Here is a 17,963-nt window from a genome sequence, read left to right on the forward strand (position 1 = left end):
GTGCACCCGCGCACCTGCAGCGCCCCCCCAGCTCCAGCTCCAGTGCCAGCCATTCTGGCCATGTCTATAGCCAGCTGTCAGCTGTTTGACTCTTTGGCTGTTCGGGATTAGCTTCGCGTACGTTTTTCGTGCCACTTTAGCTACTTATGTACCGTTGTGTGCACTCTAAAACGCAATACGAAACTTTTTCGATGCGGGGGGAGGGCACACGAATTGCAATCATGGGGGTCGCATACGAAAATGGATACATGCGAACGGAGTGTGAGCGCAGACCCACAAAGGGGGTTGCTGCCGCCCTGTGACGCCTCATGGAGCAGAGAACAAACCAAAAAAAAGTTGGCGCAAATGATACCAATAAACAAATCCCATTATACACGGCGTATCAGCTTTTCTCGTTGATGCTACGTGATCTGATTATCAATAGATCAAAAATATAAAAGCGAGAAAAAAAGGAACAACAGGCGCAGGAGCAGGACGCATCAGAGTACTCTGCCTACAATACCATCGCTTCTTCTTCTATTTTTTCAATGGTTTGTTTATTGTTTTTGCTTGCGTTTTTTTGGCAGATCAAAATGAAAAGTCATAAAAAATCATATATGAAACATAACTATGCAACTACATACATATATGTATTTGTTTACCTATAGCTCGGCGGGGTTTTAATGGAAGCTGAAGGGCTCTTAAGTTTGATGTAGTTCAAATTCCATTAGTTCGGTTAAATCAAAATCTTAAACAGCACAAGCTGAGTTTTTGATTTAAAAATTTTTAAAGGACTTTGTTGAATTTAAAAAAAATTTAGTTTAACTTATTTTCATACTATTTATTATAACTGTTCTTAAATTCTCTTATTACAGCAAATAGTATTTTTACCACTTTATTTTCTATCTATATCTAACATAACTTATCATATGACTTTCTTCTCTCTCTCTCTCTTTCTCATTATCAGTTTCTCAATAATTATTTCTTTCCCCTTTTCTTATTCTTCTTTGTCTTACCATCTCTGTTTCATACTCTCCTTTTATAGTCTATACTCCCTCTTTTCTCATCATTAAGCTTACATATTCACAATTTCTCGATCTCTCTCTATTTATATTCTCACCTCTCTCTCTCTCTCTCTTTCTTTCTCTGTCTATCACTCTTTTTTGCTATCCAAGTATGACTCATTGTCTATATCACTGTCTTTTTTAATATCTCTCTTTGCCTTCCCTCTCTATCAATCTCTCTCTCTCTATCTCTCTCTCTCTCTCTCTCTCTCTCTCTCTCTCTCTCTCTCTTCCTATATCACTGCCTTTTTGTCTGTTTATTTATTTTACATCCTATTTGCTTACCTTTTTTACTTCCTCCCTGTACTACTCTCTCATGCTCACTCTTCGTTTCCCTCTCTCTCTCTATATATATGTATATATTTATATTTACCCCCTCTTTCTCTCTCGCTATCTATTTCTTTCTCTCTACGCAAATATATATTCTTTTAGTTCGTTATTTATGTCTATCGACTTATCCCTTTATATTGATATATCTCTAATTTTAAAAATGATTATCTCCAGAAGTTTTAACCTTCCTCAAAGCACTGAATGACTTTTTAAGCAGCGTGTGTAAACTCTGTAGTGAGCTGGAGCAATTTTCAAGTCCATTTTAAGCCTGCGCTCAGCTAATAGAATGAGCCTTACATAAATCTGAAGCTAAGAGCTCTGCGGCACAAATAAGTAGTGCAAAATAAACGAAAGCCAAGTTGCTTTTTAATGAACTATGCATTAAAAATATGTGCACAAACTGAGAGCATTCATTAAAAAAGTTTTTGCCTTAAATAAAGACTAAAGAGCATGATGTAGAGTCAAAGACGCGCACTTGCCTGCGAGAGCAGAAGCATTTCAAGCAGGGGGCGGACTCATGGGGGGACTTCAGCCAGTTACAGCCGTCGCCTGCACTAAATCCCCAAGTAAAAACTGCAAAACTTTGCGACTTTGGGCCATTCATCTTACAACTAATTTCTGAGTGGACGCACGCACAAACCAAACCAAAACTAAAGTGGACCAAAATGAACCGGACTGGACTCACAATTCTGGACTGGGGGGCGGGGCGGTGGTAGGCGATTGAGGGGTTTCTGGGCGTGGCAACACTTAAGTGCTTAAATATTTTTTCTTTATTTAAGCTCGGGCCAGGAAAACACTCAACTTAGAGGCCATTTCCGTTAACGCTTGCCCAAATATTATTTAAGCTAAATAGAACTTGGGGCTGAGATTTTCCACCCACCCACACACACACACACACACACACACACATACTCAGGTATCTCTGGTCTCTGGTCAGCTGCATCTGCTTGAAAAGTTCTTCTTCATACAAAACTTTGCGCTGATTAAACTCTATGTGTGACCCAAAGTCCATGGTAATCTTGAGAAGCCAAGTCCAGAGCACGCACCGCCCTAAACCCTTCCATCCCAGTCCCCAGTTGAAACTTCAAAATCAGCAAAAGCCGTTATCTAATTGCTTTGAAAAAGTTTCCGGTCTCTGCTATTGAAACTCAATGCAAAAGTCACTTTCGAATTGTGGCCTCAACTTTTCGTTGACATCGACTCAGGGGAGGACAAGATGCGTGTCAAAATATATGAATGCATATGTGTATGTGGGTGTATGTGTGTGTATGTGTATATAGAAAAGATTGTCAGAGATTGTATTTTAATATGATAAATAGCAGTTAAGTGCATAAAATGTAAAATAAACAACAACAACAACCAACAGGAAGTAGAGCTCCCAACTGTCAGAAGTTTTCTTGTCTTTGGATTTTCAGCTGTATTTTTGTTATAATAACTCTAGAATTTATTTGTGATTTTTTATATAACTTTCAAGGCAATGGGATTTTAATTAATGTAAATTATAAGATTCAAAAAAGAAAGTCTAAGATATCCTAAAATTTTTGTATGTAAACTATTTGCAAATATGTCAAATCTAAATCTCAACCAAATAAAATATCAAATTTAAACGAACAAATAATTTATACAAAATTCGATTCTATTATCCTGTTCTAGAAAATATATATTATTTATAATAAATGCAGATTAAATCTATTCCGTACTCAATAAATATATGTAGTAAGTAATTTTCCACTTCTAGCGCCTATATATTATTATTTGAAAAAATATAATATTATTTGAAAAAAAAAAAAAAAATGTTAAATGTTAGATTTCAGATTGAAAAATATCAATAAAGTATATTTAAGATGACTAACAAATATTATACATAAACCGAAAATAAAAACAAAGTTCAATAATAAAAAACCGAATATTCATGTTTTCATTAGGCTATATCACATAGGTAAATGTATAATAATAAATATATTTCTGATTAAAAAATAAAGAAAACAAGTAAGAAGACTCTAGTCGAGACTGCTCGACTAGGAGATACCCTGAACCCTCGATTCTGCATGCATAAGCCCGCGCTCTGCTAACTGCGCAGTAAGCAGCGACTGCGCTTGGGCTGCGCTGAAGTGTGGGCAATAGTATGAGAATTTACTTGGTGAATAACTTCTTTTGTAAACATAAGATCTTAATGAAATTTTCAGGGCGTAATTATATGGTCAAAATGTGTGTACATTCCAAAGCACAAGTCTCTAGTCTTCAAATACGTTTTTTACAAATTGGGGCGAAGGGGTCGTGGTATCCAAAATCTGTTGATTACAAAATGTTTGTATTCATCATATATATATATACACAGTAAATCTGAAGTCTCTACATCTAATAGTACTCCGATGAGGCTCAAAAAACAAAATCAATTTTTCGATTATTCTCGATAAAAAAGTTATCGGATGAGTTATCGAAAAAATAAAGCAAACTCGTACTGCGTATGGTGTTCACGAGTATGCACACAAAATTTCAGCTCTCTAGCTTTTATATCTTCTGAGATCTCGGCGTTCATACGGACGGACGGACGGACGGACGGACGGACGGACGGACGGACGGACAGACGGACAGGGCTATATCGACTCAGCTCATCGTGCTGATCAAGAATATATATACTTTGTGGGGTCTGCGATGATTCCTTCTGCCTGTTACATACTTTTACACAAAAACATTATACCCTGATTTCCCATTTTCAATGGGTTCAGGGTATAAAAAGCGAATAAAACCTTGTACTGCTCTTATCTGAACGAATACAATAAATTACCTGGTAAATTTTCTATAATTATCCCCATAAAAGCTCGCAACTGTTGCTCTAAATATATGCTTATTAAAATAAATCTCTAATCTAAATCTCGGCATCTTTTTCATTTAAATTTCAATACATTGCCATAAACACAATTAGTTGTAAGACTTTGGTTGCGCCTTTGACCTCAGGTCTTTTCATGGGAAAATCTGCTGGCTAGTTGCCAAAACAGGCAAAGCCGAAAAACGAAAACCGAAAAAGGTGAAAGCCAAAAGGCAGCTGAAGCAAAAGCAGCGGCTGAGAGCTTGTTAAGTAAACTGCAGAAACGAGCTAAGATGTAATTTCAATTAAAATATTTACAAACGCCTTGGCAGCAGGCAACTAGATATGGTAACAGCCTCAAAGGGCGCGACCCACGGACGAGGACCTACAAAGCAGCTGGAGCGGCAGCATCTTGAGCCAGCAGCAGGAGGCAGCGGAACGCTCGCTCAAGCTCGGATGAGAATGCTTTTCATAAAAATTTCAGCAAGTTTATAACAAAGCGCAACGGGGTTGCATGATAACAACAATAACTCTGAAGTAGACGTATGAAAAGTAGAAGAAGAAAAAAAGAGTGGAAGTTACTGGGCTAGTGAGCGGGGAGTGCAAGAGTCTGAGATACCCTGCTAAAGAGTAGAAAAGCTGTGAAAATCTTTGATATGCTCATTTAGTGAGTGCATAATTTTAGCTCTTCAATAATTTGAGTTGTCTATCGATATTTATCGATTTTCATAGTGAAATGTATGTTACACACATACAAACTTCAGCTCTTCAAGCTTAACGAGATATATTTAAATATGTGTAGCCTTGAGAGAGCTTATGAATATTTGATATTAATACATTTCCGTAAGCTAATATGCCCTTTTGTTATTCATACTCAATATGTTTGGGAAAAAGAGCATGTTAGTGTGAGTGTGTGTCAATATGTGTGTGCGTGGGTTGCAGTTTGGAGGTAGCGAGCCCCCATGCGGCTTTTATTGATTAAACTTGAAGTTGAGCACGCACTGCGAGCGGTCGCTCGCCTGTTTAGCCAAGAAGTTTCTTAATTTTGTTGTAATTTCCTTTACGCAGCTGGAATTTCTATCTGCGAATTTATGAACTATTTTTATTAGATTAAAAAAGATTTCTTAAACCTACACACATAAATCTATTTACTTATATATAACATTATATATACATTTATATATAACAATGCGCGTAAATCTCTTGCTGTAATTTTCTCGAACAATTTTAATCGCATTTGCGAAACGCTGCACAAAATATTAACAACATTTCTCTACTGCTTCTTCTTCGTCTTCTTCTTCTACTTCTGCCTCAACTTCTCTGTGCTCTACTTAGTTGTCAGGCAATGGAATCTGTACCGGGAATCCGTCGGGCCGCATCCGCTGTTCATTACTGAATTATTCGTGCGTAAGAATGTTTTTGCAGGCGGCGTTTTCAATTTTCCAAGACAATGTTAATTTATGATGAATTTAGCAATTCGTGTGCAAATAAATACACAGCAAAATATACATAAATATGCATACAAACAAGCAGATTTAATTATCTGTGCATTTTCGTATATATACATTGATATTACATTAAGTCTTCAAGATGGAAATACATACATTGACAATGTCAATTGAGTTGCAAACTTTATTGAGAATTTATGTATTTCCGTATACCCAGCAAATGAAAAGCTAAAGCGAAGTATGTTAGGCCAATAAAAAATAAAATATTATAAGGAAAATCGTTATATTCATTTAAACCCACATTGAATTGCTTTAAAAAGCTTTTACTTTTCAGCTCAGCTTTCATGTGCTTTAAAAGTTTTTCCTTAAAGTTTTTCGGCTTTAAATATGATTCAGAGAGATTTCATTATGATATTAAACAAAGTGATTAAATACTATATACATAATACTAATAGACCCATCTCTACATATCTTAAATATGATTTTGAAGCAATATATTCCCTTTTCAACTGTCATTGCAGACCTGGCCCAGCTCATCACGTATTTTAATTAATTTAAAAATACTTTTAGAAACATTTAAGTGATTTTTAAGTGTACTTATAAATCCTCTTCAGAATACGCAACTGATATATAATATTTATAGCCAATGCCATTTAAAGAGAGGTCATCAAAAATAAAGTCAAGTACATCTAATCAAAGAATTCCATTTCAATATTTAGCTGTGCTTTTTCAGCCAAATTCAGCTGGAGAAGGGTTTAGGACGGCGGCCACTCGTGCTGAATTTTTATTGCTTGATTTAATTATTAATGCGACCTGCAGATGTCACGAACACCGAGAGAGTATCCTGCTACTCCTGCTCCTGCTCCTGCTCAATTCCAACTGCTCGTCTATTCTAGCCAACATCAATACTTAGCTATTCTTAACCCTACCGTGCGGCACATTTTGATGCGTAAAACAAAAATTTCGCCTGGCTGCCCGGCGAAGGTTCAGTGAGGCGGCAACGGATTGCATTTTTTATTATTTATTACGGGCCAACTTTTGTGTGTGGGCCAACATTGAGCCCCTCCAGCCAAAATGTAGATAGCATGTCGAAATGCGCTACCAAAAATATAAGAACACAAAAAAAAAATAAAAGCAGAATTCATAATGAAATATTTATGGCCATAAAGCAATGCGGCATCGGGCTTTCCATCATCATCATCGAAAAAAGGGACGCTTAGCATTTAGTAGTCAGGGTGTGCGGGGGCCGCAACGGAAAGTCAACGCAGCTGTCTGGCAAAGATTACGATAAGAGACATGTTTTTGCCCCTTTCGCCTAAGATGGCGGCGAGGCCAAGGTGTAGCGGAAACTACTGCCAGAGGCAGCTAGTTTTTGGCTAGAGTTTTTTATGGCAGCTAAAGCTAAATAAAATATGTGATAAGACGTACACAAAAGTCAGACTCAGATTTACTAGACCCTAAAAATATGAATCTTTCAATGAATATGAAATGCTAAGAAAATAAAAATATATAAAGAAATGATAACAGCTTCTTTAATGCTAACCTATGTTAATGCGCTATTAAATCGATAACAAATAAATAAAAAGACTATAGAAAATGTTTACTTGAATATAATGACAACATCCTCATGTTAACTTATGTTAATACACTGTTAAGTATAAGTGTATGAAGCATATTAAGGTTATAAGATTTGACGCGTATATACAAGTTATGTTAAGCTCTGTTAGGGAATACATTTAAACATTGACTTCATTGTAGCTTTCTCTTAAAAATGACACAAATCATAACTCTGTAACAGCTGAAAGATCTATAAAAAGAGCAAAGCAATGGAAAACAGGATTCTATAAAAAAAAAAAAAAAAAATGCTAATAATACAGTCCTTAGGCTATTTGAGAAGTTATATTAATAGCCAGGTCGCCTTTTGATATTTATACCTTGACCTTAGACCCAGCTTCGTATAAAATCTTAAAAAGTTATGCCCCAAAAAGATGTCCCGAGTAAGAGCATAAGCCTCACTTTAAAATCTGCCTTAACCCATTTCTAAGCACTATATATAAATATGAATTTTGTTGCGTAGTTCGCCCCAAAAGCAATAAATAGATTTTTGGTGCGCTGCTTAAGAGCCCCGAGCCCGGAGCACAGGAGTTCACATTAAGCCGGGCACACATAAAGTGGCAGGACCCAAACAGTTTACATAACTCATTAAAATGGGGAATGGGAATGCGAATGGGAACGAGAATGGGAATGGGAATGGGCGTAAATACAATAAATATGCAACTAAATCAGGCTTAAATGTGCTTAACAATTTTTGAACAATAACATGAAACCACAAGTGCGAAAAACGCCAGCCACTGGCAGCCACTGGCAGCCACTTCAGACGTCTTTAACGAGCCTCCCGGCCAGACCGGACGAGCAGACCTGACTGGCGCTGGAGCGCCCGGCCATATGTCAGGGTCGAAGAAATATAACGCACACAGAAGTGCTCATTACGACGGACGGACGTTGGCAAAAAAAAAGGTTTCGTGCAAATAAATTTGCACCTTAACGCCTTTAAATGCGCAACGCACACAGAGCGACAGAGCGAGAGAGCGAGTGTGTGAGTGAGATAGGTGCAGTACGGGGTGTTGCCAATTACCCGGAAGTATGCGCAAAGCTTATGCGATAAATTCAACAAAGTGCCAAAAAGGTATGCAACTCGGTCTCTGCCACCGTCTCCACACCTGTCCATAAGGAATAAAATGCGGAGCCGCAAAAGTCGAAGGATTTTCAAGGTGCGCAGACACAAAAAATGTTACCTGAACTGAATGCTGGTCGTCTGGGTGGCTGCTGCCATTGCTAGTGCTTCTCTGTGGCTTCCAAGTCGGTCTGGCATCTTTGTTGTCGAACCCGGTCCTGGTCCCGGTCCCGGTCCCGGTCCCGGATTCAGAGCCAAGCCCAGACCCGGGAGCAGCGCCAACACCTGCGTCCAGCAGCCGCCGTTGAAAAGGAAAGGGCAAACACAACAACTCGTGCTCACGCGCTAGATGTATTTTAAGACTGTGTGAATGTGTAGGTGTGGGTGTATAGGTGTATAGGTGTGGCTAAGTATGTTTGTACATGTGTGTGCTTGTGCACATTTACGGCTGCCATATTGAAGGTTAAGTTTTCAACTGAAGCTTTAATAACAAGTAAGCATCGTCTAGATGGAAATGCACAACTAAGCTATACCCTAGACTTACTTATTGCACTCTTTAACCTCAAAACTAGGTTTGATAAGCAAGAGCTGCCAATTCGCAGGATTGTTAGCGATTTCTATCGATTTCTAATTAAAAATATCGATAAGCCCGTATAGGAAAAGTCTTATAACGAGCTAGAGAGAAGCCTTATTAAATGATATATGTTGATAATCAAAATAATACTTGATTCAGACACTTTATACTCAGTTATCGTTATTTTTATCGATATGCATGTTAAACAGGCAACCAGAGAGACTTACTTATAGCTACATCAATATATCTCTACATCTACTTTTCACTCACACCCTTACACACAACCAATATACCCCATCCACGCCCATTCACTAGGACATTCAAGCACTGTGAACCGCTGCAGCTGCTGTTACTTAGCTCCAATCATAAATGGGCCTATAGTTTAGGCCCAAAGCCCAGCTCGATTGCAATTTAAAGGGATTTGAGCTTGAAATTTACAATCTACATAGGCCATAGGCTCGCTCGTAACACTTAGCTGACGTTATGGCAGGCCCATAAAATATTGCCCATGGACTCGCTTTCACTTGGCTGTTTTGAATGAACCAAAGCGTGAAATATGATTGTGCGGCGGTACGGTGAGACTGTAAGGGTATATTAGTTGTGGGTAGTTTGGAAGGTTGATATATACATATATATGGTGATAAATCAACTTTGTTCATTGTTTAATGTAAGCGTTAGGATGGCAAACTTTTCAATTAAATCATTAATTATTAAATTAAATCAAATCTTATTTGTCTAGGAAAAATATGTAAATTAAATATAATATAAAAATATATATAATAAATATGCGTATACATAAAGCATTTTTATTTTGACATTTTTAAACATTAAAAATATATATTTAAAAGAAAATAAAATAATATAAAATTCGTTAACAAAAATAAAAGAAAAAAACAAAGAAATATACATATATATCATAGGCTCTTAGACAGCTTAGGAAATCTTTTTCTACTAAACAATTATATAGTTTAAAAAAATAAATAAAATAGAATATCCCCTCTTCATGCAATCTATTCCAATAAATATAATTTAATTATTTATTTTTCAATTGTTTAAGAAATTTCCTTCTTCAGGTCAAATATACCAAGACATTTATTTTTTCTTCTTATCACTCAATCCATTACATTCTGTAGCCATCATTCATTCATCTCTTTCACTCAAGATCTTGCTGCTCGCCTCTGTAGCGCACCTGTGCAGCGCGCTTAGCCCAAGCAGAGAGGACGCTTTCGCTTTATTACCTGAACATCATTTCACGCTAACGTAAGCGCAAACGTTCGCATACAAGCCGCGACCAGATTCTCATCCAATATGCTTGCTTGCTTACTTGCTTGGCCCCCCGCCCCCACGCCTCGCCGGCTGAGTAACCCCCTCGGAGCAGCACAGCCCTTCGCAGTGGGGCTCGAGTAGATAAACAAGTGTAGCTTCCGCAAAAATGGGCAATCAACTTCAAATGGCAGCGTCGACCCACCTGACGTCCGGGTTCCCCCTCGATTGCAGCCGCCCTGTTACTTTTTAATACTTTTTATGATTATAACAATGTGTAAGGCGCTGTGCAAATACAAAATAACTTGTTTTCATTTCACAGCAACAGCAACAACAACAAACAGCTAAGACAACAGCAAATACGCCCTGGCCTGGGTAAAAATAATGAAAATCCCACTTGAAGCCGGTTTTCGGGGGCTTTATCCCTTTTTGCCACTTGTGCCATGGCTCATAATATTGTTTGGCTTAGTTTTACACTAAACTGGCTGGGGCGCAACCCCAAGAAGCAGCCCTTAGTTTGAGCAAAGCATAATTTATAATCGTAATATTGCGCATACGCCGCGTATTAAGGCGAACGCGCGTGTAAACAGCCTCAGCGGCTTATTATGTATTTTGATAGTCTTTTCGTGCTTTCTGCTTTTAATTGTTAACATTTCATTTAAGCCACACACACAACACATGCACACGCATACACACACACGCACACCCTCACATCGCACACATTCGTTAGCTTTGGCTTTGTCGAATATTCATTTATCAAAACGCTGCCCGCATTTTGGCGCTTTGTGCCCGACTGGGCGCCATCAGTGGCAGCCTGTCAGGAGCTTGTTCTGAACTCCAATCTCAATCGTTATGCATAGCCGCCCAGCCACGCCCACCCCAAACACCACCACCACCATTGCCAAGCCTGGGGCTAAAGCAAGCCATGACGTTTGCGTATGTCAAAGTTATCTAAATGAAAAATTGACTTTCATACACTCGCTATATAAATGCGCGTGTGTGTGTGTGTGTGTGTGTGTGTGTGTATTCTATGTGTGATGGTGCGTGTGTATGCCTCGCTGGGAATCAGCGTACGTTGAGCTGCGCTTCCGTTGCGTTGGATTTCGCATTTACGCATTTCCTATTTTAGATGATATTTCATACTTTTCTGCTGACAGCAGCAACAAACCAACCGCTGATGATGATGCGCGTTTATTATTGTTGCTTTATGGCTTTTGCATACTTATATGCATAGTCTGATTCCCAGACAAACCCCAGCCCGAGCCCAAAGCCAACCCAGCTCAGCCCATCCCAGCGCCAACTTCATATGCCTTCACAACTTCTCTCTATGTCTGTTTGCCTTAGGGATTATCAACTCATTGTGCATTTGCTAGTGCCACGCCCCCTCTCACATCAATGTGCCCCAGCTTCCGTCTGCCTGCCTGTCTGTCGCTTATCCGTTCATCCATTTACTCATTTGGCAGTTTGTCATTCGTTGTCTTCGCTCTGTAAACAGTTCAAAGCTTTAAACTGTTTGCTTTCAACTTAATTGGTCGGGCTATTGGCTTAATAAGATTCATTAACCATATGCCAGGGCAGCTTCATCGTTTTCACTCTGTCTATATTAATTGACTTTTGAAATGAGCGAATTTTAAATAAATTTGTGTGATATGAGAGAATTTTTAGTTGACCTGTAAGACCTGTAAAAAAAAAAATAATAATAATAATAATTATTGCTACTATTCCCATATCTCATTTGTTCCATATTTTTCACATTATTCTACATGATTCCTTCAAGTAATTGAACTCAGCTCAAATCGTATGATAAATGCGCTTATTTCGCAATTTCAATAACTTCCGTCAGCCATTAAATAGCTAATGGCCCCTACGTGCTCACATTGCAGCAGCTAGTTGTCTCGCTTTAACACACGCACTCGCGCGCCATTCGATTTTTAAATGTCAGCCTGAAAGTATGCAGCAAAATTTTGTTGCTGCATCAATCAAACTGCTAATACGCAGCGCAGGCCGAAACAATATAAAAGGACATGAGATGCCAATAAATTGTATTGTACTTTATACTCATGGAAAAACACGCAGCCAGAAAAAAGACAACAAAAAATTGCCAAATAAAATAAATTGAAAAACATTTAGCCGTGGCAGCCATCAATAAGCGCTGACAAAGACGCTGCTGCCAACAGCTGAGACCCTAACAGAAAAAAAAATCTATAAAATAAAAGACAAACAGAGCGAACAACGCAAAGTTCAGGACATTACGGGCAACTAATGTTGATATTGGCACGACCCGACCCGATCCGACCCAGCTCGACCTGACCCCAGCAAACCGACCAAAAGCCAACCACCAAACTCAACTCGCAGCACAAACAGACATAAAAAACATAAAAAATTGTGGAAAAAACAAATAGAAATCATTTTAGCCAACTGCAGTTTCTGGCAACAGTTTCAATTCGTGTCATATGCTGTCTTGGCAGCGGCTGCACATCTGCTTTTCCTGTTGTTTTTGTTACCCAATGCGTGTGCCTCGATGGGGTATATAGGTTGTGTGCTTGTTGGAGAGGAGGAGATAGATATACCTGTACTTATTTTTGTATATAGGCAGTCGCAGTATAGGCTCTAAGATTGTTCAACTTGCCTATCCAATCCTTTAAAGGCTCGTCAGCTTATATAACTCGGACAGTGAGGTGGATAGACTGATCTATGCGTCTATCCATTTGTTCATTCTTCAATAAATCCGTTCGTCTATCTCGTCATTCGTCTACCTGTGCGTCTGACCAGCGTTTCCTTCATGGCTCCAACAATCCTTTGTCCTTCTGTTCCTTAGCTTATCCGTCCACTAGATTAGATCAGTCCGTCCATTCTTCTGTCTATTCTTCCGTCCACTCGTACTTTTTTCGTCTTATATCTATAAAATCTACATTGCATTTAGAAATCAAATTTAGGCTGCTTTGCTTATCGATAGGTTTTTGTTTCCTCCTATAATCGATTAAAATCGATATTTTATTGGTATTCCCAGTACATTATAGATGATCTTGCCGTCAGTAACTCCCCGCTAAAACACTACAGATTCCATTTTTTGTTGTTCTTGTTTTATGGCACTTTAAATTAGAGCACATTTCTATGATTGCCTTCTGCGACGGGCCATAAACGGCGACAGGCGCCGTCGCGCAGTTCAATAGTTTTGTTTTGTTGTCGACTCGGCAAAGTGCCAGCCCAACAGTCGCAGAGTCAAACAGTCGAGCTGTCGAACAGCCAGAGAGACAACGACAGACAGCAGCTGTGACAGCTGCGATTTCTTAGTGCAATTCCCTCTACGCTACGACTACGCTATGGCTTATATAGCATATTGTTCTTGTGCCCACTTTTGCTGTTGTTGTTGGCCTATTTTTGGGAACGTGATGGGATGAGTGTGTGGGTGTATGGACGTGGGCGTGTGGGGCTGTCTGTCAATCGCATGTGACTGGGTCAAACTTTCTAAGCTACAACCGAAAGCCATGCACGAGTGTCCTTTATGTGCTTAACCCTTTCGATGAAATATGAAAGTGATTAGATGCGAGTCGGCTGAGGCCAGAAGTTATTAAGCCAGCTTAGAGCCGGGAGCTGTGCTGAAAAATGGGTTTATTTAGCTGATTAAGTAGGGTGAAGGATACCCTGTAATAACATCAGAAAGGCAGCACATGTGTTAATAGAAGAGGCAGCATTTGTTGACAATATTAGGCATACGAATTCATAATGAGATCAGCAGAAAACAGAGACTGTAAAAGGTTCTTTGGGTTTATTTGGTTATGCAATTTGATTTGATGATGTAGCAGGAACGAAATGCTGAACGAAAGATGCTGAACATGGTAGGGATAGCTGCGGAAATTTTAATACTCTTTACTTACAATACTCGAAACCCTAGTCAGTAAAATTTTTCTTATGGTTCTTTAGAGTGCTGTCAAAGCTTTTATATGCCCCTCAAAAAACTCGAAAAGCTTTAAAGCTCTCTTCAAACTCAAAAAAAATCTACACCAAACTCACATATCTTTTTCAAATTTCTTATAGCGTTCCATTAAATCTCTCTTAAAGCTCCTTTCAAGCTCTCGTTTCCAAAAAGAAATTCTTAATTTACGAAAATTCTTTATAAGCGCTCTTGAAGCTCTCTCAAAGCTCTAATACAGCTCCATATAGCACTCATAAATATGAATGTTCTCCATTGATCCACTTGCCTAAAAACCTTCATTCTGCTCTAAGCAACAACCTCATCGTAGATGATAGAAACGTAAACACAATCTATTTTATTTTACAAAAGAGAAGAAGAAGAGGAACTATTGGCCCAAGCCAACCTGCACTGGTTTGCTGCTCCCTTGTTAACCCCACTCAATCAGTGTACGAAAGCATTTCGTTTATTCATTTATAGAACATCAATCTCTCATCCGGCAGACAAGCGAACGATATGCCACATTCAGCTGAAACACACAAAATGCATTCGCATATGCAACAGTTGCCCTTCTCCCTCCCTCTCTCTCCCTCTCTCTCATTCTCTCTCTCTCTCTCTCTCTCTCTCTCTCTCTCTCTCTCTCTCTCATTCTCTCTCTCTCTCTCTCTCTCTTTCTATATCTACCTCCAATAGCCAATGCCGCGTAACCCATTTGCCATGTTGGTTCGATAAACTCGTCATGGAGCTGCCTGACAACACGGCGCCAATAGCAACACCAACAACAACAAGGGCTGGGAACAACAATTGCGGAACAACAACAACAACATTTCCACAGTGCATTGGCAAATGCCCAACGGTAAGGAAGCAATCTCTAACTTAATACGGAAAACTTGTAAAACGGCAAAGCAAAGCGAAATGGAAAAGCTGAAAGCCAAACGCCAGCCGGAGACCAACAAAGCCCCAATCCAGAGTCAGGCCCCAACTCAGACTCATGCCAATGCCGTTGCCAATCCCTTCAAGCGTCCAATGAATACATTGCAGAAGCAATGGTATCGAGTGCTTCTAGCCAGACGCGTGGGCTTCGGCCAGAGGCCTCAGCCGAGCGAAAAGGAGCCCACCTAGTACGTAAGATCGAATCAAATTGTGTGAAAATTGCAATTTCCTGTTGATTTAATACATTTTACAATTTTCTCACCCCCCGCCCCTCCGTTACGCCCCCTTGTTAAAGCGCTGACATATGCCATAGACGCTATGTAGCCGCGTTTCGCAGATATAACGAGCGTTTCCGCTGGGAAATGGCAATGCACGAGCAGATGCAACGTTGCGCCATCGACGCAATGCGCGTGCACAGGTGAGCGAAACAAATTCCGAGAATTCAATTAGCCAACTCCAATTTACCATCCACAATTTACAATTCACAATTCGCTTTGACAGTTCCACTTGATAAGAGGTTTCATTGCAATAAGCTCATCTCTGTTAGCTGACAAAAACGAAAAGGAAATAGATAGCAATGCATATTTAACTAGATGTCAGGCCTTTAACATTTAGATGGACTGCTCAGGCAGAACTTGACAGCTAGAGCTTGTGCTGCAGTAAATACTTTTAACAGGCGGTTAATAATTGAAGGCAATATTACTCCTGCCTATTAGGATTTATGTATGCATGCTTAACTGGCAGTCAACTTAAGAGAACAACAGCCTTTTATACATATTCGTTTCCTTTCTTTGATATTTAACATTAGGATAGACTGCTTGTCAAACTGTGACAGCATGATCTTTTAATTTTAAAAATGTATTTAATTGATTTTTCATTTTCTAAAGGCCAGCTATTCAAACACATATAATTTTTTAAGAATATATTCTTTCCCTATATATTTAACTGCCAGTTAAGTTTAATGAAAAGCAATCTGATATGCTTTCTTCTTTGCTTTCATATCTTTGCCAAACAGTACATTTCACAAAATATGTGGAAGGTGGAAAGATGTGTAAGCTTGATATGAACTTTTTTTTCTAAGAATTCATTTATTACGGCTTTTCGTCTTAGACTCTATAGCGCAGTCATCATGAAACTATAACCTAAATAGATGAACTTTTTATTGATAAATTTTTGACAGTTCCATTCACAGTAACAGCACTAAATTTAACTGGCAGTTAGATTTGATCAAGAAGCAAGAAGCTGTTTAACCATAATATAATCAACTTAATTTCTCATCAGATACATCCCATTTAACTAGTAGTTAGCGGTAGCTATAACATTCGCTGTTAATTCCTAAAAGTTTACTCATTGCCTACAAGAGTTTTCTACATTTAAACTGGCAGTTAATCACCTGACATTTATCGATATTCGACACCCATATATGCAGATGTAACACTTGCTCAAGCGTTTTCCATGCACTCAACTGTCAGTTAACTACTAACGTCGACTTCTTGCCCTGCAGAACATTTTCGATCACAACGCTGTGGCTGCCGTTGCACTCGAAACGGGAAATCAACTCAACGCTGGAAACGCTGGAAAAGGTTCTGACAGTGAAGGAAAGAAGACGCCTCGAGGAGATACTCAAACGACTCGAATCGCAGCGCACGCGACGCTTTTAACAGATCTAATGACTGCCGCCCGCGCGCTGCCAGGCTCGAGCACTCTCTCACTCGCTCACACTCCCCCTAACACCGCGCTCTCCCTACCGAGTGCAGCTGGAGTGAAGCAGCGAAAAGCACTTTCGAGTGCCGCACTTACCCCGCACCGGCAGCCCGGCTAAGACGCGCCCCCTTGGACTTGAATTTCACTTTGCAGTGAGCCACGTTTTGGAAATTGCTTTTCCTGCTGATGCTTTGTCGTAAATATTTAATACAAATAAAAGTGCGACTTTCACTTCATTTGAAGCGCAGCTCGTGTTGGGGATTCACAATTATCTGGCCCTCGGCAGCCGGGTCTCAGCTGCATTCGCAAATATGCAGCAGTTATGCTAAGTAGCTGCGCGCAGCAGTGTTGAGTAACGTTCGCTGAAAATTACCGACATTCTAGTCAAATTGAAGGACAAGTGATTTTTGCATAAGCTGCAGGAGAAGTATCTAAAATTTAAGTGCTCTCGATAGAAATCGATGGCTACTCAACTTTGTTGCTTAATTGAATAATGAGGATAGTAAATTAGTTTCTTGGATTAGCTAGGTTTGCTTGTATAGAAATATATATTCCACTCGTTTGATTTTCTTTCTTGCTTAAATATTACTAATGAAGCTGTCTTTCTTTCGCGAATTCTCCCTCTCTCGATCTATATATATATTTCGCTCCCTCTCTTTCTTTTCTTTCTAGTTAATAATTGAGTTCCAAACTCCATTTATACAGGCCTCTCTCTCGCTCTCTCTCTCTGTCTATATTCCTATCTCTATCTCTCTTTATGTCTTTTTCTTTACTTTCCTATTTAAATAGTGATATTTGTCTAGTCAATAATTGAGTTCCAAACTCCATTTATACTTTTATTTCCCAACTACTATTAATGAAGCTCTCTCTCTCTCTCTCTCTCACTCTTTCTCTTTCCCACTAGCCCTCCTTCACATCTCGCTTAAACCCTCTCCTACTCAGTCTGTTTATCTTCCATTCTATCTGTCTTCTAGTTGGTATTTGTGGCTGCTCATTTCTAATCAGAATCAAATGCTATTGCCCGTCAATCAGTCAAGCGTTTAATAACTGATTGCAGCTGTGGCTGTAGTTGTGCATCTGTATGCGTGTGTGTGTGTACAAATGGAGAAAAGAGTAAGCAGATAAGTAGAAGTTGAAGCTAGAATAAAATTTATAACATATCTAACACGCATACATCATTTTGATATGCATGCCACGGGCACGTTTGCGAGTATTTGCTTAAGAGTTGAAGCTGAAAGGAAGGGAGGAGATGGAAGGGAGAAGGAGATGGCT

The 17,963-nt window shown here is 39.2% G+C and overlaps 1 protein-coding gene across 1 annotated transcript; it reads left to right on the forward strand.

The window, feature by feature from the left end:
• Positions 1 to 14,790: 14,790 nt before the first annotated feature.
• On the forward strand, positions 14,791 to 16,927 carry LOC115562153 (uncharacterized). Its single transcript, XM_030382986.2, has 3 exons — positions 14,791 to 15,175; positions 15,283 to 15,405; positions 16,492 to 16,927. Exons 1-3 carry the CDS (start codon positions 14,901 to 14,903, stop codon positions 16,646 to 16,648), a joined length of 555 nt encoding a protein of 184 aa, XP_030238846.1. The 5' UTR covers positions 14,791 to 14,900; the 3' UTR covers positions 16,649 to 16,927.
• Positions 16,928 to 17,963: the final 1,036 nt, after the last annotated feature.

Source organism: Drosophila navojoa, chromosome 3, assembly GCF_054131105.1.
Source record: "Drosophila navojoa isolate 15081-1374.11 chromosome 3, UAZ_NAV_1.0, whole genome shotgun sequence".
Classification (NCBI taxonomy): Eukaryota; Metazoa; Arthropoda; class Insecta; order Diptera; family Drosophilidae; genus Drosophila; species Drosophila navojoa.